The following is a 27,853-nucleotide window of genomic DNA, read 5'->3' as shown; positions in this document are numbered from 1 at the left end:
TCAGCTGGGCAGCTCAGAGCTTGCAGAAATGAGGGGAGGCATTGGCATGTAATGCCATGTGCCCCCCCATGCTTCGCCGCTGCTTGGGGGGGCAATCCCCCCCCAAACTGCACCCATTGTTGTGTCCCTCCTCGCCCTGGCATAGCTTCCCTTTGCTTCCCTATCGTTTTCATCAGGGAAGCATAGGAATTCAGTGGGGGAGAGGGGTGTTTTCCTGGGCACGCAGTTACGCGGAATACCTCCAGGAGTAAGAGTTCAGGAGAAACATCATGCTAATGATGCAGGCTGGTCATTTTAACTACCTGCCACTCATCTTCTCTGGAGGAGCCCTATATCCTGATCTTCCTTATCTACCTGTGGCTATCTGGTATCTACCAGTGGGTATCTGGTAATTTTTTTTAAGCCCCCAAAATACAAATATTTTCACATTAGGTGATTCCCGATATCTTGTTCCAAAACATAACAAACAGTTTTTGAAATATTTAAAGGAGCAAATGAACTTTATCAGCAGTGTGGAAACTGAAGAAAACAATATTATTCCACTGTACATGACTATTACTGGAGTCTTCTGCACCCCACCTCTTATTGAGGTAAAAGCACACAACATACCAAAACAAAGGCTTCTTTACAGATTATAGTGGAAAGGTCCAGATATAATATCCTTTCTATATTGCTAGGTTAATACAATAAAGTCAATCAATTGACAGAGTTAATTTTTCTCCACCAAAAGAGGGAGGCGGATAGGCCCTTCTATAACTACTATTGTCTTTTAAAAAACACACCACACCACACATTTGGGCACTTCCAGCCAAACTTTCTCCACAGCAGCAATTCTGAGTGTACTGGTTTGGTGCAGGGCTAACTCTCTGGAGAAAGAAACTCTCCTCCCAAGTACGGAGTACTAATGGAGCCGCTCCAAGACAACTAGTGCAGTCTCAAGAGTACAGTATGTGCCATAGCTGCTGGTCCTCTCCTATCCATCTTAGGCATTTGTGATTTCAGCCTGTGGGTCCTTATGTCAGCGAATCCATCCTCTCACACGCTACCCCTAAAGCCAGCATAATACACATCTCCCAACAAAAATACAATAGTGTTCTACCAATAATTTAATAAAAAGTGATCTCACAGATTTTCCTTCCCTTAGCCTACAATAAACCCCATGTACCAGTGGTATATGATGTCCTTTAACAGAAAAGAGGTGAGAGACTGAGGATTCTGTTCACTTGATCTTCCCTTTAAACAAAAATAATCTTAACCATACTCAAGGAGGAAAGCAACATCATTTGGAAAACAAACAGATATTAAGGGCACTCTACTGGAAATGTTAGTGCTTTATCCCATGTACACCAAGTGTACAGATAGAACAGCACAATCTTCAACTTGAATGGGGTTGAATAAAGGCCTTACTGAAAGTAACAGGATAGTCTTCCTGGAAACTTTTTTTTTTAAATAATAATTGACAACTGTGTGCAGTCTGCTGAACTCCAGAGGGAGGGAGGGAGAGAAAGAAATATATATATACACACACCCTCTTCAGAAATGATTTTATGAGCCTCAGGGACAAAAGGTATCACTTGAAGGGTCATTTAGCAATATCTAGGGAAGAATGAAAGCAGGGAAATTATATCGCATCTGTCCCCACAACTTTTGGGGAAACTTCATAAAGCAATTCCCAGGAATTCCCTCCTGAATGTTATTCCACAAATATATACACCTCTACCCCGATATAACGTGGTCCTCGGGAGCCAAAATATCTTACTGCGTTATAGGTGAAACCACGCTATACTGAACGTGCTTTGATCCGCCGGAGTGTGCCGCCCCGCCTCCCTGGAGCGCAGCTTTACCGCGTTATATCCGGGTAGAGGCGTAGTTCTCAGCTCTAACTAATAGCAATAAAGCTTAAGGAACAGCTCAGACTTTTTAAAACCAAATCCAAAAAAATTACTTTCAGTAACAAAATAAAAAGGAAAAAATATCTGTCTTGGATGCAATACATGCCACCTTGGGAACTAAAATTACATAATAAGATGCAACTAATTCACTGAGGTCTATTCACATCCACGTGTTTGCAGGATCTGTGTAATACGATTAGTAAGAAAGGTTTATTATTCACATTTAATTATTCACTTTTTATTCTGGTTCAGTTTTTTTAAAAATTAGACTCACTGTTTTTCTCTGAGAATAAAAGTGGTCTAAAAACCAATTTTTATCAAGCATTCACAAAGAAAAAGCTAGTTTTGAAATGAGAACAAATAATAATACCTACCAAACACAAGTATGAACAATGTGTTTAAAGACACCACCCAGAAGACATGTTCCTGGGGAAGAAAGTAAAACATATTTCAATAAAAGCAGGATATAAAAACATATCAATCACATAATAAGCAAATGACTGCACCTGAGTTCTCAGGGGAAGAATGAATAATAATGAGCTAAGTTGCAAGCTTAGAATTGTCTAAATTTCAGCCCCAAAAATGAAAGTGAATGTTGTGAGTGAAAATGGCAGCTATAATGGAAATTCTTTGTGGCCAGGGTTAGGAAGGGTGTTTTGCAGATAATCTACCCAGGTCTGTAAATATAAATGACAATAGTCATACTCCTTTTTATGCTTACTTTAAAAGTACAAAGAATTTATATTTTCAGAAAAAGAGGAAAATTATTTCCAGTTTAATTTGCAAAGGGATTCTTGTTTCTTACTTTGGTTAATAATAGCAAGTGTTTGCTCCTCATTGCTATAGTTAAAGGGACACAGTTGGCTACATTTAAATTATAAACAAAACTTGTTTATCTAACTTTCTAATAGCACAGTACTCTATTAACAGTGATTTTTTTAAACATTCAGTGTACTTGTCCTTTTGCTCTTCATGTACTACTTGTATTTCTCTCAGCTAGGACAATGAAAACCAGCGTAGTCAATTTCAGGTTTAATGGTGCAATGCCTGGATTTTAAAAAGTGCAGAGGAACGCTTCTCGTTTAAAAACTTTTGTTTGGAATGTGGATATTTGAGTGGAAACATTTTTATTGATCATAAAATAAAAACTTGTTTTTACAAAATCTAAACTTTAGGGCAAATTTAAGTTTACAATAGATGAATAATAGCAAGTTCTGTGTAAAAATATTTACACCCTTTTTTTTTTTTTGGAGAGTGCTCTATTAAAATATAACCTTAGCTTAAGAAAAAGGAGGAAGCTCTGGAATCATTTTAACTAGATGTACTCCATTGGCTAAACTCATTATTGTTATGAGGATTTTTTTTTAAAACTCACTAAGTTATATTTAAGCTTTTCCTTTCATTGGTTTAAACAACAAAAGCTAAGAAAATTGCTGTACGTCAACACAAAATTAAAACTGTGATAAGCACAAGTAACTAAAGACCGACGTAGCCTATATTACCTAAAGCTGGGTCTAAGCGTAAAATTTTACCAACATAACTATGTTGGTAAGCGGTTGGTAAGGGGTGTGACTACATAAGGAGGGCTTTGGCATTCTGACTCTAAAAATTTTTTGCTGCGTTAAGTGTATACAAGGTCCAAATCTCTAGCATGGAGTTTTAAAAAAAGAACTGAAATCTCACTAAAAAAATATCAAAGTTACTTAGGTCCTTTTGAAAATTGTACCCTTATGGAGGATCCACCACAGCGGCACCTGATTGCCACAAAAAATATTATCCATGTGAATGCATGACACATCAAGTTTATGATAAAGTAAGAAAATCTGTTTAAATCTACCACATCGATGCAACATTTGAAATCTGTTTCATACATTACAGAACAGACTTTTTATTTAAAGTCTACATAAAACAAGTTATTAGTTTCCTTAAAAATAAGCCTACTGCAAAAACTATTCTTGAACTATAAGACTTCACTTACTAAAAAAACCAGAGATCCGTCAAGCCCAAGCATCTAAGAATAAAAGAAAGTTGAGTTCATTCACAGTTCTATATTCAAAAATCTTCATACTCCCACAACCAGTTTCAAGGTCACCCTTTTTCAAACCCACTTTTTACTGCCCTGGTTAGCTGCATGCCTTATACTACCGGACAATCAGATCAGCTCCCCAACACAAGTTTTTAAACCTATAGTAAGGAACTCTAAAATGGTCTAGTTCAGTACTGTAATCTAATCAAAGGCTGCAATATTTTAATACACAATTGTTTAAATGTATATTAGTTCATGTAAACCAAAGATAGTCTACAATTTAACTGATTATTTCAGAGAGAGTCCTGTTTCAAGAATGTGAATGGTGACGATTTTAATTTAGCTCAGGAAATGAATTATTTACCTAATTATAGCAGCCCAGCATTTATTTAGTGATTTAACTGAATTTTAACTACATATGAAATCTGAGGTCGGAGAAACTTGTATATCAAGATTTGTGTAAATACAATTTTGTTTTCTAGCTGCAGAGTATTACTCATGAAAGAATAAGGGCAGATGAGATTTCATCAAGAATATAATGCAGTAACAGCTCTCTGTTCTAGACCAGTCATATCTCATGCTGTTTAAGTCTGAAACAGGAAAGGGCTTGCAGACGGGAAAAATATCCTCCGTTTAGTTGTACATATGTTTCAGAAAGTGCACACAGAACAAAACAAAACAAGGAAAAAGATTTTTTTAAGGAATTTTCTTTTCCCGCTCCTCTAAAATCTTCTGTGCCAGTCCAGACTCCTTCACTTCAAGATTAATGGAATTGTTCACAGTTTGGGGCTCTCTTGTATGTCAAATTTTAAGCTAATATTTCAAGGTCTCATGGTTCTCACATATTTCACTTAATAAACATCATGTAAACTACTGCTGAAATTTCAAATGAGCTTCCAAGCTTCTTACATTCAAGGATGACACCACCAAGAATTCTCAATGTACTGTCCTCATCAGGAAGGCAAGAAGGGACTATACCCAAATGCACAGACTGGCACAGAAGATCTAAGAGGTTTATGAGACTATTGCATTTAAACTTTGTAAAATGCTGAAGACAACGTATGTATTCATGAAAAGTTTTTGAAAATAATTAAAATATTTTTCAAGTACGCAAGAGAGTTCTGGAATATATATATCACTAAAAAAAAGTGAGCATAATGTTTATGCAAAAAACAAAAGAGCTAATAACTCCTTTCAGCAAAGTCCAGTAAGTAAGAAAGGGTCTGAAGTTTGAGTTTATATTGAGTCCTTTTCACCAAATGTCTATTAAACAAGACAATGCAGTTAGCATTCTGTATCATTAACAGAGGACCTTTTCCATCTCCTTATTGTATCATGCTATAAATTGCGAGAAAATTTTAGTTATGGAATTTATAAACTAGAAAACGAAATGAGATGAGCCTGTATTGGAAATCATTCTTGTACATATTCTTGTTGGTTTTTATAAAAGTGTATACTTATTTTTACTATATCTATACATACATTCACTGAAAGATTAGTTTTTAAGCTATGCACCATTTAACATCTGCTGGCAAATTTAGGAGCAAAACTGAAGATCTCAGAAAAGTGCCTTGTTGAAAGATGTTCGTAGCGATGTTTCTTCACAGCAATCAAGGAATGCTTTTTTTAATGGTTCCTTAATATAGTATACAGTATTTTTAACGTAATTACTTTTTGGAGTCACTAATATCTATCACAGTTAAATTTTACATGAAATCAAAGTATAAGTACCAATTTTCTATTAGGTTTAAAGTCATTTCAAATACAAGTCAGTGACAGAGAAATCTCAGAATACTTCAGGAGAATGGCTCTTACTCACTCTCTCCCATGTAAGCTCTTCTGCTGCTCGATCCCATTCCAAAGCATTCCAATTCATGTCATCTACAGAGATATTATAATTGTTAAAGGTATCAACTGACCCAAAGCAGCATGTTAGTCAGAGCTGTATTATGATTTAAACCAGCAAAAACACCATTTAGCTCACTGAGTATATCAATGGAGATACAAGTCAAAAGAACATTTTAAAAGTAATTCTCTTTACAGTTTAATTTCTCCTCAAAAGTTACAACAAATATTTCCTTACTGCCATTTCCCTTTTGACAAGAGAAGCAGAGTAGTTTCTCATTGTAGGGATGCCTGAAACAACAGAGCTGCTTATAGTTTTGGCTTTTCTTAACTGCAAAGTGTTTTAGTGCTCGTTAAAAAAAATAAACTACATAAACATTGCAATACACATGAGAAGAGGTAAGCAGGCTGAACTCTGAGCCTACTGGCCTTAGTAGTTTCCCTATATAGGTTAATTACAAATGTAGATGTCAGCCACAAAAATAGAATTTCCATTTTCACTTCTTTCCAATAACTATTTTATATGATCATTTTAGGGAAATGCTCCTGCTCTGTGTCACCTGTTACCTTGGGCTCCATTGTTTGCATCTGCTGCATCTTCGACTACAGCATCTTCTTCATCTTCATTGTCTTCCTCTTCCTCATCTCCCTGTTCTTCCTGAATTTCTGGGTTTTCGCCTACAACTGCATTCTCAGCAGGTGGGTTAGCAGGTTGATCAAGTGCAGCATTTTCACCTCCACCATTTCCTACTCCCTGAGCCTGCAGGGACAAGATTTCAGTGCAATTTCATTTAAATTACTTAAAGTATTGTTATGTTTTGACCAATGTCCAGAAAAATAAACATATCAAAAGGCAACTTTTTTTGGTTCCACTTAAATCTTAACACAAGCCATTGCTTTTGGCAATGACATACCTCCTAAAATGTTGGCAGTATCATTATCTTATTGGATTTCTGGAGATTCAATTTACTGGTATGCAAGAAAGATACATTATTTAAGAACACTGTTAAGTTAAAGAACCATACTTCTGTGTTAACATTTTGTATCTATATAGTTACAATTGATACTTATGAAAAAGTTGGGGAAAGTTTTTTCTGTTCGTTTGTTTTTTGAGTTTGTGCATTTGACAGTAATTGGTGAATAGTCAATTTCTCTCCTGATGACAGACCCTTATGATCATCAATAGTTATGGAGAAAAAAATGAAATTTAAAAATAAAATAAATAATTCAGAACATACTGTTTAAAAGGGATTCTAGCATAGAAGACAAACTTTACCAAAGTATGGAACACAACTTTAAGAGATATTCTCAGGCAACTACACTTGTTGAAGTGGAAGTATTATTAGGAAAATATATTTACAGTTTAATGCAATTTAAGGCTGGAAAGGAGAGCTAGCACCACATGAAGCTCTCCCTAGATGACCAGTAAGTGTTCCACACACCACCCAGTTGTCCACATACCAGTGAAAAATTTTGTTCTATCAGAAACAAATATTTTTCAGGCAGTCATTTTAAAAAAAAATGACCTGACCATATCACTTCAAACTTGCTTTATCATGGTTACAAATTCAATTCCACAAGCACTAAATCCTATTTTAAAAGATTTACTATATTATACATATAGGGTCATAAGAACCATGATAGCTAGAAAATTATTTACTGCATAATCACAGTAAACACTACCGTAAGATTCTACAATTTATAATGGTTCAGGAATGTATATTGTACACATTACAGCTGTGATCTGGTGAATTTACATGGGACTAAGTTTCAGAAGGGCAGCCGTGTTATCTCTATCCACAAAAACAACGAGGAGTCCTGTGACACCTAAAAGACCAACAGATTTATTTGGGCATAAGCTTTTGTGGGTAAAAAAAAAAAACAGTTCTTCAGATGCCTGGTGTGAAAGTTACAGATACAGGCATAAATATACTGGCACATGAAGAGAAGGGAGTTACCTTACAAGTGGAGACCCAGTGTTGACAAGGCCAATTCAGTCAGGATGGATGTGGTTCACTCCCAATAATTGATGAGGAGGTGTCTTACCAATACCAAGAGAGGGGAAATTGCTTTGGTAGTGAGCCAGCCACTCCCAGTTCCTATTCAAGCCCAAATTAATGGTGTTAAGTTTGCAAATGAATTGTAGCTCTGCAGTTTCTCTTTGAAGTTTTTTCTTCAAGTTTTTTTTGTTGAAAGATGGCTACTTTGAAATCTGTTATTGAATGTCCAGGGAGACTGAAGTGTTCTCCTACTGGCTCCTACTTGCACAGATACAGACAGACATCATCTTCCTTTCCAAGTGCAAACAGATGGACATCATACCAAATGGACTGAAGGTAAAAAATCCATTGCAACTGACATACTACACTGACTATGGTGAGAGATTGTGCCACACACTCTCAAAGAAACTGAGGAACCCCTGATCAGCATCCTGTACCGCAAACAGGAGAAGATCAAGAATGAGCTCTCAAAACTGGAGACTCTCATACAAAATCAACTTTCCACATAAACTTCCACGTGGCTGGACTTTACAAAACCGAGACAAGCCATTTACAATGCACACTTCACTTCTCTACAGAGAAAAAAGGACAGTAAATTATCTAAACTCCTACATGCCACAGGGGACTACAACAGTGGTACCCTTAACTCATCCAACAATATTCCTTATTTATCCAACCACATACTTAGCTGAGCAGAAGAGTCTGTCCTATCTCAGGGACTCTCTTTCCGCACTCTCATCACCACCATGCATGTGATACAGTTCTGCAGTGATCTGGAAGCCTACTTTTGCTGTCTCCAACTGAAGGAATATTTTCAACACACCACTGAACAGTGCACTGACCCACAGGAACCCTCCTACCAACACGACAAGAAGAATTCTGCGTGGACTTCTCCTGATGGTCAAAATTACAAACTGGACTTCTACACAGAGTGCTTCCACAGATGTGCACAGGCTGAAATTGTGAGCAAACAGCATCACTTGCCCCATAACCTCAGCCGTACAGAACACAACGTCATTCACAGCCTCAGAACAACTCTGACATTATAATCAAAGGGGCTAACAAAGAAGATGCTGTAGTCATCATGAACAGGTCAGATTATGAACAGGAGGCTGCCAGGCAACTCTCCAACACCACAATCTACAGGCCACTATCCTGTGACCCCAATGAGAAAAGAAACTACATCATCTGCTCAAGAAACTCCCTGCTATAGCACAGGAACAAATCTACACAGACACACCCCTAGAACCCCAACCAGGAATATTCTATCTTCTACCCAAAATCCATAAACCTGGAAATCCTGGACACCCATCAGCTCAAGACATTGGAACTCTTACAGCAGGATTATCTAGCTATTTGGATGCTCTCCTCAGACCCTATGCTATCAGCATTCCTAGCTATCTTTGAGATACCACCGACTTTCTGAGGAAATTACAATGCATTGGTGATCATCCTGAAAACACCATCCTGGCCACCATGGATGTAGAAGCTCTTTACACCAATATTCCACATGAGGGTGGACTACCAAGCTGTCAGGAACAATATCCCTGAGGAGGCCACGGCACACAGGGTGGCTGAGCTTTGTGACTTTGTCCTCACCCACAACCATTTCAGATTTGGGGACAACTTATACCTTCAAGTAAGTGGCACTGCTATGGGTACCCGCATGACCCCACAGTATGCCAACATTTTTACGGCTGACTTAGAACAACTCTTCCTCAGCTCTCATCCCCAAGGGCTCCTCCTCTACTTATGCTGCATTGATGACATCTTCATCATATGGACCCATGGGAAGGAGACCCTTGAAGAATTCCACCAAGATTTCAACAATTTCCACCTGACCATCAACCTCACTCTGGACCAGTCCACACAAGAGATCTACTTCCAGGACACTACAGTGCACATAAGTGATGGTCACATAAACACCACCCTATACTGGAAACCTACTGACCGCTGTACTTATCTACATGCCTCCAGCTTCCATTCAGGACACATCACATGATCAAATGTCTCCAGCTAAGCCAAAAGATACAACTGCATTTGCTCCAATCCCTCAGACAGAGACAAACACCTACAAGATCTTTATCAAGCATTCTTAAAACTACAATACCCATCTGCTGAAGTGAAAAAACAGATTGACAGAGCCAGAAGAGTACCCAGAAGTCACCAACTACAGAACAGGCCCAAGAAGGAAAATAACAGAACACCACTGGCCATCACATACAGCCCTCAGCTAAAACCTCTCCAGCACATCATCAACGATCTAAAACCTATCCTGGCAAATGATTCCTCACTCCCACAGACCTTGGGAGACAGGCCAGCCCTTGCTTACAGACAGCCCCCCAAGCTGAAGCAAATACTCATCAGCAACTACACACCACACCACAGAAACAATAACCCAGGAACCAATCTCTGTAACAAACCCTGTTGCCTACTCTGAACCCATATCTACTCTAGCAACACCATCAGAGGACCCAGCCACACCATCAGGGGCTCATTCACCTGCACATCTACTAATTTGATATGTGCCAGCATGCGCCAGCAATGCCCCTCTGCCATGTACATTGGCCAAACCAGACAGTCTCTACAGAAAAGAAAAAACGGACGCAAATCAGACACCAGGAATGGTAACATACAAAGCCAGTAGGAGAACACTTGATAGAATCATGGAATATTAGGGTAGGAAGAGACCTCAGGAAGTCATCTAGTCCAACCCCCTCCTCAAAGCAGGACCAACACCAAGTAAATCATCCCAACCAGGGCTTTGTCAAGGTGGGCCTTAAAAACCCCTAAGGATGGAGATTCCACCACCACCCTAGGTAACCCATTCCAGTGCTTCACCACCCTCCTAGTAAAATAGTATTTCCTAATATCCAACCTAGACCTCCCCCATTGCAACTTGAGACCACTGCTCCTTGTTCTGTCATCTGCCACCACTGAGAACAGCCAAGCTCCATCCTCTTTGGAACCTCCCTTCAGGCAGTTGAAGGCTGCTATCAAATCCCCCCTCACTCTTCTCTTCTGCAGACTAAATAACCCCAGTTCCCTCAGCCTTTCCTTGTAAGTCATGTCCCTCAGGCCCTTAATCATTTTTGCTGCCCTCTGCTGGACTCTCTCCAATTTGTCCACATCCCTTCTGTAGTGGGGGGACCAAAACTGGACTCAATACTCCAGGTGTGGCCTCACCAGTGCCAAACAGAGGAGAATAATCACTTCCCTTGATCTGCTGGCAATGCTCCTACTAATACAGCCCAATATGTCATTGGTCTTCTTGGCAACGAGGGCACACTGCTGATTCACATCCAGCTTCTCATCCACTGTAATCCCCAGGTCATCTTCTGAAGAAATGTTGCTTAGCCAGTCAGTCCTCAGCCTGTAGCAATGCATGCGATTCTTCCGTCCTAAGTCCAGGACTCTGCACTTGTCTTTGTTGAACCTCAACAGATTTCTTTTGGCCCAATCCTCCAATTTGTCTAGATCACTCTGGACCCTAACCCTACCATCCAGCGTATCTACCTCTCCCCCCAGTTTAGTGTCATCTGCGAACTTGCTGAGGGTGCAATTCATCCCATCATCCAGATCATTAATAAAGATGTTGAATAAAACCAGCCCCAGGACCGACCCCTGGAGCACTCCACTTGATGCTGGCTGCCAACTAGATATCGAGCCGTTGATCACTACCCGTTGAGCCTGACAATCTAGCCAGATTTCTATCCACCTTATAATCCATTCATCCAATCCACACTTCTTTAATTTGCAGGCAAGAATACTGTGGTAGATTAGCAAAGCTTTGATACAAAGTCAAGATATATCACATCCATCGCCTTCCCCATATCCACAGAGCCAGTTATCTCACCACAGAAGGCAATCAGGTTAGTCAGGCATGACTTGCCCTTGGTGAATCTATGTTGACTGTTCCTGATCACCTTCCTCTTCTCCAATGCTTCAAAATGGATTCCTTAATTGTCTGCTCCATGATTTTGCCAGGGACTGAAGTGAGGCTCACCAGTCTGCAGTTCCCCGGGTTCTCTTTCTTCCTTTTTTAAAACATGGGCACTATATTTGTCTTTTTCCAATCTTCCGGCACCTCCCCCAATCGCCACGAATTTCCAAAGATAATGGCCAATGGCTCTGCAATCACATCAGCCAACTCCCTCAGCACCCTTTGATACATTCAATCTCCCTGGACATTCAATAACAAATTTAAAGGTAGCCATCCTTCAGCAAAAAAAAACTTCAAGAAAAAAACTTCAAAGAGAAACTGCAGAGCTACAATTCATTTGCAAACTTAACATCATTAATTTGGGCTTGAATAGGGACTGGGAGTGCCTGACTCACTACCAAAGCAATTTCCCCTCTCTTGGTATTGACATCTCCTCATCAATTATTGGGAGTGAACCACATCCATCCTGACTGAATTGGCCTTGTCAACACTGGGTCTCCACTTGTAAGGTAACTCCCTTCTCTTCATGCGCCAGTATACTTATGCCTGTATCTGTAATTTTCACACCAGGCATCTGAAGAACTGTTATTTTTTTTTTTTACCCACAAAAGCTTATGCTCAAATAAATCTGTTAGTCTTTTAGATGTCACCGGACTCCTCGTTACATAGTACTGTATATTTGAATGTGTAGAAATAAGATCCCCTTGCAGTAAAATGTATTAAATTGAAGTGGACAGGTTTTTCACCATTTATTCTTCCATGCGCACATCTTTCCCTCCCCCCCCCTTTATTTTAAATTAATGGGCATTTTACAAACTTTTACCTCATTTTGTTGGCCAAGACCATTGGGTGGCTGTTGATTTTGTTCCAACCACTGTGGTGCTCCTCCATGGACAATCTGTTCACGTAACCACACTAGACTGATAAATGCACAGAGTGTGCATGTCACCACAAAACAACCCTGCAAACAGTCCGCCAATAAATTTTCCCTGTTGAAAAGAACAAGACATTTATGTTAATATAGTTTTGTTTAAAAAAAAAAACAAAAAACAAACAAAACAAAAAAACCTATTTCCAATCATTTTTGTTCACAGAGAATCCCTCCGTCACAATCAGTTAAACTAAGTTCTCTGAAGAGCTACGTTTCCCAGCTCCTTTAGTAAGGAATGTACATACAAGTAATATTTCCATTTCAAGGGAAAAAATGAACCAAGCAAATGTTCTTAGAAGACTATTTTACTGAAGAAAACTGCATATATTTAAACTTAAATCAATTCACAACATTGTTTATCTTAACCCCTTTGAGAATTATCAAAGCCTTGGATTAATGCAAGTCTGATTTTTCCAGTGGTCTCACTGACCACTCTATGACATTAGGAGAGGTTACTCACCTTTGAAGTAATTGGAGTTTGAGATGTGCACCCCTGTGGGCATTCCACTTTAGGTGCTCATGCGCCCTTGCACCTTTAATTGGAAATTTTTGGTAACAGTGGCTGTTCTGCCCAAGTCCTACACATCCTTGTGCCTCGTACCATAAGAACAGCCATACTGGTTCAGACCAATGTTCCATCTAACCCAGGGGTCTCCGAACTACGGCCCGTGGGCCAGATTTGGCCCGGGGCTTCCATTTGTCTGGCCCTCCAACTAACAGGGGAGAAGCGAACAGCTGAGTAGGCATGTGGAGCAGGCAGGGGGAGGAGTTGTCGGCAGCAGTTCACGCAGGGTGGCAGCACAGCTGAGCTGTGCAGAGGGGCGAGTGCCTCGGTAGCCAGTGTCCTCCCAAAAGGGGAGCCAACTTATGGGAGAGCCATCGCTGCAGCCAAGCAGGTACAGGGAGAAGCAAACAGGCAGGCTGCAGCTGAGTAGGCATGCAGAGCAGGCAGGGGGAGGGGCAGCAGCTGGGGGAAGAAGGGGAAGCTCAGCTGAGCTGTGTGGAGGGGTGAGTGACCCTGGGAGCCAACTTAGGGGACAGTTGCTGCTGCAGCCGAGCAAGCACAGACCGCTGCTTTAGAGTAAAAATACAAGCCAGATGCTTAATTACATCTCCAATAAATGGAATAAAGAAGATAGAAATTAACACTTTCATAATGGTTAAATTTTAACTACAGCACTAATAGAACCAAACAGTATTTGTGTGACACAAATGTATGAGTTTTTAGAAATAAAATTAAAAAAAAAGTGAAATGATTTTTAATGTATTGACAAATATTTTGTGTTTTCACAATACCTGCAACAATTAACTTTTATACCTGATTTAGAATTTAATGCAACACTGACATAGTAGTGTTGTTTTTTAACTATTTTGCATATATTTGTATATATTTAAATTATTTCACAGTCACTTCGGCCCGTGAAGCCCCTTCAAAAATCTAATATGGCCTTCGTCTCAAAGTTTGGAGACCCCTGATCTAACCCAACATCTGCCAGATGCTTCAGGGGTGGAATCAATAGAACAGGGTAATTACTGAGTGATCCATCCCCATCATCCAGTTCCAACATCTGGCAATCAGAGGCTATGGGGCACCCAGAGCATAGGGTTGCACCCATGACCATCTTGGCTAATAGCCATTGAAGGACTTATCCTGCATGAACTTATCCAGTTCTTTTTGAACCCAGTTATACTTTTGGCCTTCCCATCCCTGGCAATGAGTTCCATAGCTTGACTGTGTGTTTTATGAAGAAGTAATTCTTTTCATTTGTTTTAAACCTGCTGCCTATTAATTTTATCAGGTGACCCCTGGTTCTTGTGCTATGTGCAGGGGTAAATAGCACTTCCTTATTTACCTTCTCCACACCACTCATGGTTTTATAGACCTCTATCATATCCCCCATGGTCATCTTTTTTTTCAAACAGAACAGCTCCAGTTCTTTTAGTCTTTCCTTATATGGAAGTTGTTCCATACTCCGAATCATCTTTGTTGCTCTCCTCTGTACCTTTTCCAATTCTAATACACCTCTACCTCGATATAATGCTGTCCTTGGGAGCCAAAAATCTTACCGCGTTATAGGTGAAACCATGTTACACTGAACTTGCTTTGACCCACCGGACTGTGCAGTCCTGCCCCCCTGGAGTACTGCTTTACCACATTATATCCAAATTCATGTTATATCAGGTGGCATTATATCGAGGTAGTGATGTATATCTTTTTTCAAGATGCAGCTATCAGAACTGCACGCAGTACTCAGGGTGCATGCATACCATGGATTTATATAGTGGCATTATTATATTGACTGTATCATTATAGATTCAGAGATTTTAGGACTGGAAGGGACCTCAAGAGGTCATTGAGTCCAGTCCCCTGCCCTCATGGCAGGACCATATGCTGTCTAGACCATACCAGATAGACATTTATCTAACCTACTCTTAAATTTCTCCAGAGATGGAGATTCCACAACCTCTCTAGGCAATTTACTCCAGTGTTTAACCACCCTGACAGTTAGGAACTTTTTCCTAATGTCCAGTCTAAACCTCCCTTGCTGCAGTTTAAGCCCATTGCTTCTTGTTCTATCCTTAGAGGTAAAGACAACAAGTTTTGTCTCTCCTCCTTATGACACACTTTTAGATATCTGAAAACTGCTATCATATCCCCACTCAGTCTTCTCTTTTCCACACTAAACAAACCCAATTCTTTCAGCCCTCCTTCATAGGTCATGTTCTCAAGATCTATCTACCCCTTTCATAATGGTTCCTAAAATCTGTTTGCTTTTTGGACTCCTGCTGCACATTGAGCAGCTGTTTTCAGAGAATTATTCGCAATGACGCCAATATCTCTTTCTTAAGTGATAATTGCTAATTTAGACGACATCAATTTGTATGTACAGTTGAGATTACTTTTTCCAATGTGTATTACTTTGCATTTATCTACACTGAAATTCATCAGGCAATTTATTGCCCAGTCGCTCAGTTTTGTGAGATATACTGAGGCTATACAGGGCTGCATGGATGAACTGCCCTCCTTTCCTTCTCTACCATAAAGACCAAGAAATAGAAATAGAGGGGAGAAGGGCAGGTAGTAGAGCACCCACAAGGACATATCTCAAAGAACTCCAGTTACTGCACTTTCTTTGAGTAGTATTCTTGTGGGTGCTCCACTTTAGGTGACTCCTTTCAGGAGGTGGGGATTTTAGAGCAGAGTCCATCACAGAACAAAAAATTCTGTTGCCTACTGCTGCATCTGATCTTGCAGCATGAATTAGGGTATGTGGATGGAAAACGTGTGCTCGGAGGAACATGTTGCAGCCCTGCAGATTTCAAAAATGGGAACATCTGAGTACAACTACAGCCATAGACTGTGATCTAGTAGAGTTCACAGTTACTCTTACGTTTTCACTGTGTTTACCTCTTCCCTAACAGGCAATAATACATCCAGAGACGCATTTTGAAAGTCTCTTAGTGGAGACAGGGACTCCCTTACACGTATCTGGAATATAAACAAGGTCTAGGGAGTCTTCCTGAATGGCTTAGTCCCATACAAGTGAAAGTGTAATGCCCTCTTAGCATCTAGTGTATGAAAAGCACACTCCTTTGTAGACTGATGTGGCACAGGAAAAGAAACAGAAGGAGAACAGTTCAGTTAATATGAAATTCAGAGAACACTTCCGGTAAGAACTTTTGATGAGGTCATAAAGATACCTTTTCCATGAAAAACAAAGTAAAGGGAGAGCCTCCCACTAAAGCTCCCATCTTCTCAACCCTTTGCACAGAACTGATGGCTACCAAGAAGGCCATCTTCTTAGACAGAGGTAGCAGTGAGCATGTAGTTAATGGCTCAAAGGGTTGTTTCATGAGATGGTAAAGAACCAGGCTGAGATCCCAAAGTGATGTAAGAGCTCTAATCTTAAAAAAAAAAAAATAAAAAAAAAATTGATAAGTCCTCTCAGGAATCTCACTGTGGTTGGATGAGCAAATACCAAGAAACTGTCTATTAGCACATGGAAACCTGTTAATGCCTCTAATGAATCTTGATGGAACTCACAGAAAGGCCTGAATTTTTTACTTCCAACAGGTAATTCAAAATTGATGAAAGAGATGATTGGACAGAAGAAAGATGGCATCTGTTACACCAAAGGTTATATCTTCTCCATTTCTGATGGTAAGTATGTCTAGTAGATTCCTTTCTGCTATTTAACACTATCTTTTGTACTTCCGATAAACACTTGGTCTCCACTCCCTAAAACCATTAAGAAACCAAGCTTGTAGTTGTAGGATATTCAGATGGGGGTGAAAAGTCTGACCCACATTCTGAGACAACAGTTAAGGTTTGATTGGAAGCCACCACAAAGGACGAGAAGTGAGTTTGATGAGGTAAATAACCCAAACTTGTCTTGGCCAAGTTGGTCCAATCGAAATTACTTTAGCTTGGTCCTGTGTGATCTTGATAAGGACCTTAAAGAGAAATGGAGTTGAAGGATATGCATAGAAAAGAGCTTTTGTCCACATAATGACAAAAGCATCTCCTAGATAGTGAGGACTGAACAGAATTTCCTGCATTTTATGTTTGCTTCCACAGCAAAATAAACAAACAAACAAACCTGACCTCTGGAAATCCACAAGTTGGGAATATTTCACTGGGGACTCGAGAGTACAACTCCCACTCTAATTAAGGGAGAAATGTCTGCTCAGCTTGTCCGCCACAGTGTTGTATATACCCAGGAGGTAACAAGCTGAGATGACTATCCAATTGGCTATGCCCCAGTTACAAATCTTTATTGTTTCGGTGCAGAATGAGGGTACACGCGCTCTGCCCTGAGAACTGATATAATATACACAAGCTATGCTGTCATGATCTTGATGGACTTGTTTTGAATAGGGGAAGAAAGTAGAGGCAAGCATTTCTGACCACCTTTAATTCCAACAGATTGATATGCAAGCACTGTTCCTGTTGTGACCATTTGCCCTGGCCTGTGTGAGGACCCATCCCAAGAGGGAAGTGTCCAATGTTAATATGACCGTAGGAATTCCTGCACAAATTTTGGATGGATTCATCGACCAGGTGAGTGACTGCTATCAAAAAGATACCAGGTTGCTGCAACTGTGTGTATTGGGTACATAAACACTCCTGAGCCACCTCTGGAGATATCGAAGATGCAACCTGACATTATGTGTCACAAAAACACAAGCTACCACGTGTCCCAGCATTTGCAGACATGCCCTTGCTGGAACTTGAGGGCTGAGCTGCACTCTTTGCATAAAGTTCTTTAAGAGCAAAGAACCTGTTGAGAAGGAGATAAGATCTAGCCATTATCGAATCCAGAAGCGCTCCTATAGATAATTAGTTGGGCAAGGGTAAAGACTGACTTTGAGAGTTATCTGCAGGCCTAGACTTCAGAACAGTGAAGTTGTTTGAACTGCCTACCATACCTCTATACCACACCTAACCAAAAGAAGGCTATGGGGAGCTATGATTGCTCTCTGTAAAAACATAAGAGAAATAAATATCAAGGAGGGAAAGAGTTATTCAGCTGAGTGCCCATGTTGACATGAACAAATGGATATAAACTAGCCATCAACAAGTTTAGATCTGAAATTAGACAAAGGTTTCTAACAATGAGAGGAGTGAAGTTCTGGGGAGCAGTTAAGAGGGGGAAAAAATGGCTTCAAGATGCAGCGTAATAAGTTTATGAAGTGGACACTATGATGAGACTGGCTACAAAGGCATTTAGCCAATCTGCAACTGCTGGTAGCAAGTATCCACAACTGTCCATGATGGGACACTAAATGGGGAGAGGGCTCTGAGTCACTACAAAGAATTCTTCCTCGGGTGTCTGGCTGGTGGGTCTTGCCAAAATGCTCAGGGTCCAGCTGAACATCACATTTGGGTTTGGAAAGGAATTTTCTCCTGGGTCAGATTGGCAGAGACCATGAGGGGTTTTCACGTTCCTTTGCAGTATGAGGCAGGGGTCACTTGCAGGTTTAAAGTGGAGTAAATGGTGAATTCTCTGTAACTGGATGTCTTTCAATCATGATTTGAGGATATCAATAACTTGGCCAGAAGTTAGGGGTCCATTTCAGGAGCAGGTGGGCAAGGTTGTGTGGCCTGAAATGTGCAGGAAGTCAGACCACATGTTCATAATGGTTCATTCTGGCCATCAAATCTAGGAGTCTTCTTTGAGCTGAGCTGAGGTCCCTCAAAATTGCTGGAGGCACATGGCCCCTCGATCCCGAAAAGGCCAATGAGGGAGACCCATAAGGCCTGGAGGGAGGAATCCAAGATGGTGATCCCAAGTGTTGGCAGGCAGGGATCTGGTGTCCAGCTACAACAGAAAATGTCGTCTCCTGGAATAAATTGGTGATCCTTGAACAGAAAGTTCAGAATCTGAATCAAAATGTTCCCCCACATATTGTACAGGAAATGACAATTTCTCCTTGCGAATGGTCAAAGATGGAGAAGAGGTACATCTCCCAGAAACATGAGCAGTCAGTGACCCAGCCAACCTTACTACCAAGAGGTATCTGGAGATTGCAAGAAGCAGAAATTCAGGTTCATTTGGCACCATAAAGTCTTTTGGGTACAGGAATTCCTGCAGTACTGGAAGTACAACAAAACTCGATATCAGCATGGATGATGTTGCAGAGGCCTGTGGTCTCCAGTGACTGGATCTTCTTTAATGAGGAATTCTGTTTTGCTCCTTTTATCACCCTCCTTATACTTGGAGTGGAAAGCTCTCAGTATGAGCAGTGCAGTTATTGGCAAACTCAGTCAAAGATAGTATTGAAAGACCAGGATTTCGGTGCCATCTTCCCCTTGGAAGCTCCTGGTGACTGATCTCGATGATGATGGGGCACAGGATTCTCTGTATCCAGGTCGGAAGCTGGTCTTAAGGCTTGCTCCCTCATTAATAGTCTATTTTTAATTCCTTGTTTCTACAGGCTCTACCCTTAAAAGAAGAGCAGATTTTGCATTTGGTTGGAATGTGAGAGTATTGTATTTGTTGCAAGTGACCACCACCTACAGGGACTGCTTCTCAACAAAAGAGGCACCTTTTACATCTCAGGGGGCCCAGTATTCTGAACAGAAGAAAAAGCTGTTCAAGTCCCTCAATATGGGAAAAGGAAAAACAAAAATGTTTGGCGTTTTGTTTGTGTTTTTTAAAAAAAAGGGAAAGGAGAAAAGACAGTTACTCACTTTTGTAACTGTTGTTCTTCGAGATGTGTTGCTCATATCCATTCCAATTAGGTGTGCACGCGCTGCGTGCACGTTCATCGGAAGATTTTTACCCTAGCAACATCTGGCGGGTCAGCTGGGCGCCCCCTGGCATGGCGCCACTATGGCACCGAATATATACCCCCTGCTGACCCGTCCGCTCCTCAGTTCCTTCTTGCCGGCTACTCCGACAGTGGGGAAGGAGGGCAGGTTTTGGAATGGATATGAGCAACACATCTCGAAGAACAACAGTTACAAAGCTGAGTAACCGTCTTTTCTTCTTCGAGTGCTTGCTCATATCCATTCCAATTAGGTGAATCCTAAGCCTTATCTAGGCGGTGAGGTCGGAGTGAGATACTGCAGAATGCAAAACTGCTAAGCCAAAGGCTGCATCGTCTCTGGATTGTTGCACCAGGGTATAATGGGAAGTAAAGGTGTGTACTGAAGACCATGTAGCTGCTCAACATATCTCCTGAACAGGTACCTGAGCTAAGAAGGCGGCCGACGAGGCCTGGGCCCGGGTAGAATGTGCGGTAATATGACCTGGAGAGGCATAAGCTAGATCGTAGCAAGTCCGGATGCATGCCGTTACCCAGGACGAAATCCTCTGAGAAGAGACGAGTTGGCCTTTCATCTGGTCCGCCACTGCAACGAAGAGTTGGGGCGTTTTGCAGAAGGGCCTCGTTTGGTCAATATAGAAGGCGAGCGCCCTACGGACATCGAGTGAATGTAACTGCTGCTCCCTATGAGATGTATGCGGTTTGGGGAAGAAGACTGGGAGGAATATGTCCTGGTTGAGATGAAAGGCCGAGACTACTTTAGGGAGGAATGCTGGATGTGGGTGTAACTGCACCTTGTCCTTGTGGAATAACGTGTAAGCTGGGTCCACCATCAGAGCCCAAAGCTCAGAGACTCTCCTAGCCAATGTAATGGCTACAAGGAAGGCTGTTTTCCTTGACAATATAGGAGTGAGCAGGTTGCCAATGGCTCAAACGGAGGGGACGTAAGCCTCGTCAGGACTAAATTGAGGTCCCAGGAAGGGGCGGGGAGTCGTACTAGGGGGTATAGACGCTCCAAGCCTTTGAGGAACCTCGAGACCACAGGGTGGGAGAAGACGGCGTGAGTAAAAACAGAAGATACTCGCAAATTAAATTTCTAGAAGAAACAATTTACCATATATACCGTATATACTCATTCATTAGCCCGTTCATTTACAAACGGACCCCCCAAGATAGTTAGGCAAATATAGCAAAAACTGTATGACCCTTTCATAAGCCGACCCTGTATTTCAGGGTTGGCAAACTTCCTGCAGCTCCGATTGGCTGGGAACGGCAAACCACAGCCACATTGCAGGCGCTCCAGGTAAACAAAACGACAATGTATTAGATCAAGTGTAGGCAACCTATGGCACATGTGCCAAAGGCGGCATGCAAGCGGATTTTCAGTGGCCACCAGTCCGGAGAGCTCTGTATTTTAATTTAACTTTACATGAAGCTTCTTAAACGTTTTAAAAACCTTATTTACTTTACATACAACAATAGTTTAGTTATATATTATAGACTAATAGAAAGAGACCTTTTAAAAACGTAAAAATGTATTACTGGCACGCAAAACCTTAAATTAGAGTGAATAAATGAAGACTCGGCACACCACGTCTGAAAGGTTGCTGACCCTTGTATTAGATATTCTATTTAATGATTCCATAGAGTTTAAAATAATCAAATTCTGGTGTAGACCCATTTATAAGCCGACCCCCGCTCTTTGATGAGTCACTTTTTTACCAAAAATATTTAGCTTATTAACGAGCATATACAGTAGTTTAACTTAGCAATGTTCATTTCAGATTTGATTCAGTACAAGTTCTGCTTGACAGCTTCAATTTTCCTTTCAATCTCCAAACGCCCAAGGAATTAGAATCAGCTATTGCACAAACAAATGTTAATTAGAATGATTACAGAATGAAGTCAATAATGTTAAAATATTAGATGGTGGCACAAAAAGTAATTTTCCAAGTATTTAATGAAAGTGGAGGGGGTAGAGAAGGAATCAGTAGAGCAAGTTGCAAAGATCAGCCAAATGAAAAGAAAAATATAAGTTAGAAAAAAAAAGGTAGGTGACATTCCAGCAGACTAGGCTCCTGCTAGCAGGTTTTCATTCTACGTTATATAGTATGTGAGTGTTTAAGTGCTAAGGACTAAACATACAAATTTTTACCATTTTCTGAGAAGCTTTATCCTCTGAACTAACCTAACCAAAACGTAAAACGACAGAGCCTGTCTGAACTGCTGCTGCTTTCCCTTTCCATAACTTAGTTCTGCTTCAGAAGCTGCCCCCCACTCTCTCCCCTATCTCTACACTGTCTTCTTCTATTACGCTTGTTCAACCTCTCACAACACTTTATGGCTCCAAGTTAACAAGGTACAGAACAAGTAGTCCAAACGAACCTACTCACATGCTTAAGTTAGACAAGGCTTGCTAAAATCAAGGCCTATACCTGGACAGGAAACGGTTGGATTTAAAAAACCAAGAGTGCATGAGAAAAAGTAGTCTGGCTTCGGATTTTCCCCCTCAAATGATGAGTTCAAATCTGGATTTATTAATGGGTCACAGGGGAAATTTGTACTATGTTCTCATCCTAGTGAGCCTCTGTCCCCACAAAAAAAAAAAATGGATGTCAATAGAGCCTGATTTGAAACGTAACTCAAAACTCCAAGACTGAGTGCCTTTAGGCAGAATTGAATGCATTGGCCAAAATGCAAGGAGAGCTAACAGAACTTTTGTTCCATGCCTGTTTGGCTTACAACTCGCTCTGTCAGTATGTGCATTAACCTTCCATGTGCATTAACGTCATAAATAATTCAATTAAAATATAAAAGCAATCTGAGACTGAGTTGGTGACTAGTATGGACCAGTGATCCGGGGAGGAAGAGAACACAAAGGTGATAATATTATATAGAGTCTGATGTGTGGAATACTGAAATGACCACTTAAAAGAGAGGCCAATCAATTCCAATCTTTACGAAATCCCCATCATGGACAGATTAAATTAAGTATATAGAAATATAAAATGTAATTAAGCTATGGGAAAATCATGAAGGATCCACTATCTTAGTAGGTCATATGTTATAAAACAATGTATAGGAAAATTACATAAAAGATGGCTATAATTCTAAAACCTTTAGAATAGGCTCTGCTGCAGTTTAATTAAAGAAAATTAAGTTTTAAAAAAAGTAAGCGATACACCAGAGCAAGTATACCGAAGGCTGAATAAACCACATACGTCTATAATATGAAACAGCATAACCCAGGCCCAGTTCCATAAGTCTGATTTGTTCATCCTTCACATCAGCACTTCAAAAACAGGACAGTTGTAGTACAGCTGTAAAACACTTGGCTAGGTCTCTTTGCTATGGCAAAGATGATAGCAGTAGCAGCCAGTCTAAGAAGGTGTAAAGTCAAAGGATAATGCAAAAGAATTGGGAACTGAGAGTACCAAAAGCAACAACTTTAATAGGCATCTGGTTAAAAAGTCACTATATCAGGCTAGTTAGTACTTACGTTGACAGCATATCTAACGGCAGTGTCAATAGTGAGCTCACGGAGCCAGTAAACAAGCACTTGTAGATACGGCCTGTATAAAAGAAACAAAGTGCTGTAAATACCCTCAGTTATGAGGGAAGAACCCTCTCTAAAGTGACCATTATTAGTTTATTCCAAACTGTTCTTAGCCCTAGTAACAATTTACCTCTGGGACAGAAGCTAAAACCAATTGGTGGGAACCAATACAGATGTGCAAAAAGATTTCATTCAGACATAAGTCACAAAATATATCACTATATAGTTGTTATTCACATATAAGTCCCAGCACTGGCATGGATGACTGTCCTTGCAGTATATAAACTTGGGTTGACCGTAAATCTCTAACTTGCAGAAGGATCAAGGCCTCTCCTGATGCACACACAGTACATGGAATAACACCAGCTTTTTTAAGTTAGTTGACTATACTGAACATACTCCAGGAATCTAAGATTTTATGGGGTGATGTTTGAAGCCAATAGCCAGCTCTTCTGCCATTCTTCAAAAAGAGAACCCCCAAAATGAAACATTAACACATTCATAGAGCCTATCCTAGAAAATGAATCACTTGAAAGATTTGCTTATTTCTACAAAAATACTTATTTCTTTGAACAGGTGACCAAGCATTGTTCCATTTTACTTTATTTACCACTCTACTCTGATACCCCAGCTTGTGCTGATGGTACCACAAGTCCCCTTGGATTAGCTCCAAGAGTCTGCATATGGAGAAAAGTTTCACTTTTATTCAATAATTTAAGGGGGAGAGGAGCAGAGGTCTGTAGGCACAGGGCAAGCTAGGAGTCTCTGACGCTAAACACAACAGTAAACATCTGAGCAATTGGACTTAATAATAAAATAAAGGATTCTCTTCATACTTAGAATCATTTAGTTTCATTATAGTAAGTTACAGGCTTGCATGCTTGTACATATATAAATTTTTGAAATAAAACTGTGTTTAATTTTAAAAAAAAAAAGTGAGATCCCTCACTGTGTCCCTCATTTCAAGGTGTGTTGTTCCTCACTGTTGTTCATTTTGGTGGTCACTGTCCCTCATTTCAGAGTCTGGGGACTGAGCTGACCAGCCCCTCCATCTGCCACAGTTACATGCTTTTTAGCACGCTAGCTCAATTAGATCTAGTGCAGGTATGTGTCTTTGAGCAGGGAGTCAAATCCCCAGCTCAAAGTACAGACATACCTGAAGTGAGAGAGGAAGAGTAGGAGCGAGGGGTAGGAAAAGTGAAAGGCCAAGGGAGAGAGACAGAACTGTGAATGGAGAAGAAGAGATGATGAATGGGTATGGGGAAATGAGGAGGGAGGACAAGTCAGTGGAAGTAGGTGAATTAAGGGATAAAAGGATTAGGAAGGGAAAGATAAGGAGGGAGAAGGAATGGGAGAGATTACACAATAGTTATGAAAATTTCAGCTTTGACAGTCACTCATTCCACATACAGAAACCAATTTAAAGGGAAACGTTTTCATATTAGTTCTTATGTCTAGGGCCCTCCCAAATTCATGGTCTATTTTGATCAATTTCACAGTTATAGGATTTTAAAAATAATAGATTTCATTATTTCAGCTATTTAAATCTGAAATTTCACTGTGTTGTACCTGTAGGGGTCCTGACCCAAAAATGAATGGGAGGGGAGGGGGTGTCGCAAGGTTATTGTAGAGAGGGTTGCGGTACTACTACTCTTACTTCTGCGCTGCAGCTGGCAATGGTGCTGCTTTCAGAGCTTGGCAGCTGGAGAGCAGCAGCTGCTGGCCAGGATCCCAGCTCTGAAGGATCCAAACGCAGAAGTAAGGATGACATGGTATGGTATGGTATTGCCACCTTACTTTGGTGCTGCTGCCTCCAGATCTGGGCCCTCAGTCAGCAGCTGTCTCTCTCTGGCTGCTTAGCTCTGAAGGCAGCAGCATCGATGTAAGGGGTGACATGGTATGGTATTGCCACCCTTACTTCTGAACTGCTGCTGGTGGGTTGCTGCCTTCAGAGCTAGGCACCCCACCAACAGCAGCTGCTCTCCGGATGCCCAGCTCTGAAAGCAATGCAGAAGTAAGGGTAGCAATAGCGCGATGCCCCTAAAATAACCTTGTGACCCCCCTGAAACTTCCTTTGGGTCAGGAACCCCAATTTGAGAAACGCTGGTCTGGCTCAGTGAAATCTGTATAGTATAGCATAAAAGCACACAGAAGACCAGATTTCAAGATCCATGACTTATTTTTCATGGCCATGAATTTGGTAGGGCCCTAATAACTTCTATACATTGTAGTAACACATAGAATGTTAGGCACTTCCAAATACAGAGGAAAACAAGGTCCTGGGCTTAAAGAGCAGACAATCTAGAAGGGTAGGAGAAAGGGAAAAAATATACTATCAGGGTGACAGATAGCATGAACTTATCTTAATTCCAGGGGTGTTTTGTTAAAAAATTGGTTTATCTATATTATAAAAAATGTAGTTTCAGATTTGTTTGGGAGGGACCTTTGGGTTGAAACTAGGGCTGGTGACAGCATGTTAAATATTTTTACTGCTCTCCTTTTGAAATGCTACCCTGTATTCTCATGCTTCATAAACATTCCCTTAACAAGGTCTCTGTTTTCCTACCTATTAGCTATGGTTTGCACTATGCTATTGGTTTATGAATCAGATAGTCTCTTAGACAAAATAATTTAAAATACAGCAAAATATAAAACATTTGAAATAAAATGCGTGGTCAAGTCACAAAGCTGATAACACATGAGGAGTATTAAAGCTGATGGCTATTTGCAAGCTTGTTATAAGAACACCATTATGAAAGTACTTCAATGCAAAAACTCAATACTTACATGCTGTAAGAGGTACAACTCCCAACCATGCAAAGGCCACAAGTGTATAGTGAAACCAGTATCGTATTGCTGTGCCAATACTTGTAACCAGTCCAGCAAAAATGTCTTGGACTGGAAGCCGTGAAGGCATATCTGGGGAATAAACTAAGGAGAGGAAAAGAAAAACACTTTTATAAAACAGTTTTCATATGTGCTTGCAATAAAAGCATAATATAGCGCTGCAGTCAATAACATAATTTTTAAATTATATTTAAGAAAAATGTGCAGCAACAACAAATAAATAGTTACAAAGCCAAAAATAAATGAACATTTACTCTCTCTTCACACTTTATACATCCACTACAGGCCATCTCATGCAAGTGACAATGAAACCTTTAAACCACAAGTTCTCCTTAATTCATGTATTCAATTTTATAGAACAACTATTTTACAGATGCTTCAGAGTTTGAGAAGTTTTTGTTTTGGGGCATTAATACTGCCATGTCTACCAGTAAATCCAGGTTACCTCAGAACAAGCCCAATACCATAGGCCTTGAAAGGAGAGAAAAAACTAACTAAAAGTTTAAAATTCTGTAACACAGTATCACCCAAATATACAGAACTCCCCACCTTAATGACAAGAGACTTCCCTACTCAACCTAATCTCCTGAGAGAAAAGCTAATTAAGCAATAGACCATGCAGAAAAGTCAACAAACTCAGGCCCTGCCAAGAAAGGGAGAAGAAAATTCCAAATTCAAAGGCCCTCCAGAGAGAATACCCAACACCTAAAATGTACACCTCTAGGAACTGTTTCCGGATTATATCAGCTGTTGGATAAAAGCACAAAAAGAAAAGCAGTCACTAAAAATATTGATCTAAAACCATAAGAGACTAACTCAAAACAGTTCCCACAACAAAACTCCAAAGGTTTACACCCTAGCTATTCCAATCAAACATTGTTTCCTTCTTTTAAAATTAATTCACTGGTTATGCCATTCAGCTGTCTGGCAAGTTTCACAAACTTCGGTTTAATTTTCAATATCTTTTCCATACTATATAATTTTTAAGTTCTAACCACTTTATCTGGCTCCTGCATCCCTCACAGCTAGCCAAAGATCAGGCTCTGACTCACTAATATGATTTTTTTGTATGTTTTTACACGCAACTGCTCAATAGTTTATTAGACAGAGGAAGAGTTATTTAAAAAAAAATCTAGTTCAACTAAACATTTTATTATATATGAACACTTATAAAAGTGAACACATTAAAGTCCAGGTTTCATTATACAGTGCAATCAAATACTCCCTACATTAAACTTCTCGGACACTCAGAGCCACAAAACACAACTTATCAACAGCAATAAGGAAATAAAACTTTTTATTATTAACGAGAAATATATTTCAAAAATTAAGCAAGACACTGAATATTCCATCTGCTGTGTAATATGAGCATCGACAAGACTTAACTCTAGAAAGCACAGCTGCCACGGGATGCAAATATTTTGGTCAAAATTCTGAGTCCTATCTTTTGTGGGCTTCTCTTTTGCTCCCACAATAATTTGCAGACCCAAGAAAGATTATTCGAATGTCTAAGTACCTGATCACACCCACAAATCAGGTAT

The 27,853-nt window shown here is 40.3% G+C and overlaps 1 protein-coding gene across 2 annotated transcripts in view; it reads right to left on the bottom strand.

Annotated features, from left to right (window-relative positions):
- Positions 1-27,853, bottom strand: part of MARCHF6 (membrane associated ring-CH-type finger 6) — a 124,934-nt gene that overhangs the window by 62,022 nt on the left and 35,059 nt on the right. For both annotated transcript variants that reach the window (XM_050937412.1, XM_050937413.1), the window contains exons 4-10: positions 26,253-26,396; positions 23,409-23,481; positions 12,530-12,695; positions 6,331-6,523; positions 5,738-5,799; positions 3,871-3,903; positions 2,267-2,318 (exon numbers count right to left, since the gene is read on the bottom strand). In XM_050937412.1, coding sequence (XP_050793369.1) covers positions 2,267-2,318; positions 3,871-3,903; positions 5,738-5,799; positions 6,331-6,523; positions 12,530-12,695; positions 23,409-23,481; positions 26,253-26,396 — 723 coding nt within the window. The remainder of the gene's footprint in view (positions 1-2,266; positions 2,319-3,870; positions 3,904-5,737; positions 5,800-6,330; positions 6,524-12,529; positions 12,696-23,408; positions 23,482-26,252; positions 26,397-27,853) is intronic.

Source organism: Gopherus flavomarginatus, chromosome 2 (genome assembly GCF_025201925.1).
Source record: "Gopherus flavomarginatus isolate rGopFla2 chromosome 2, rGopFla2.mat.asm, whole genome shotgun sequence".
Lineage (NCBI taxonomy): Eukaryota > Metazoa > Chordata > Testudines > Testudinidae > Gopherus > Gopherus flavomarginatus.
Note: the sequence above shows the minus strand (reverse complement) of the source record. Positions and strands in the feature narration are given on the sequence as shown.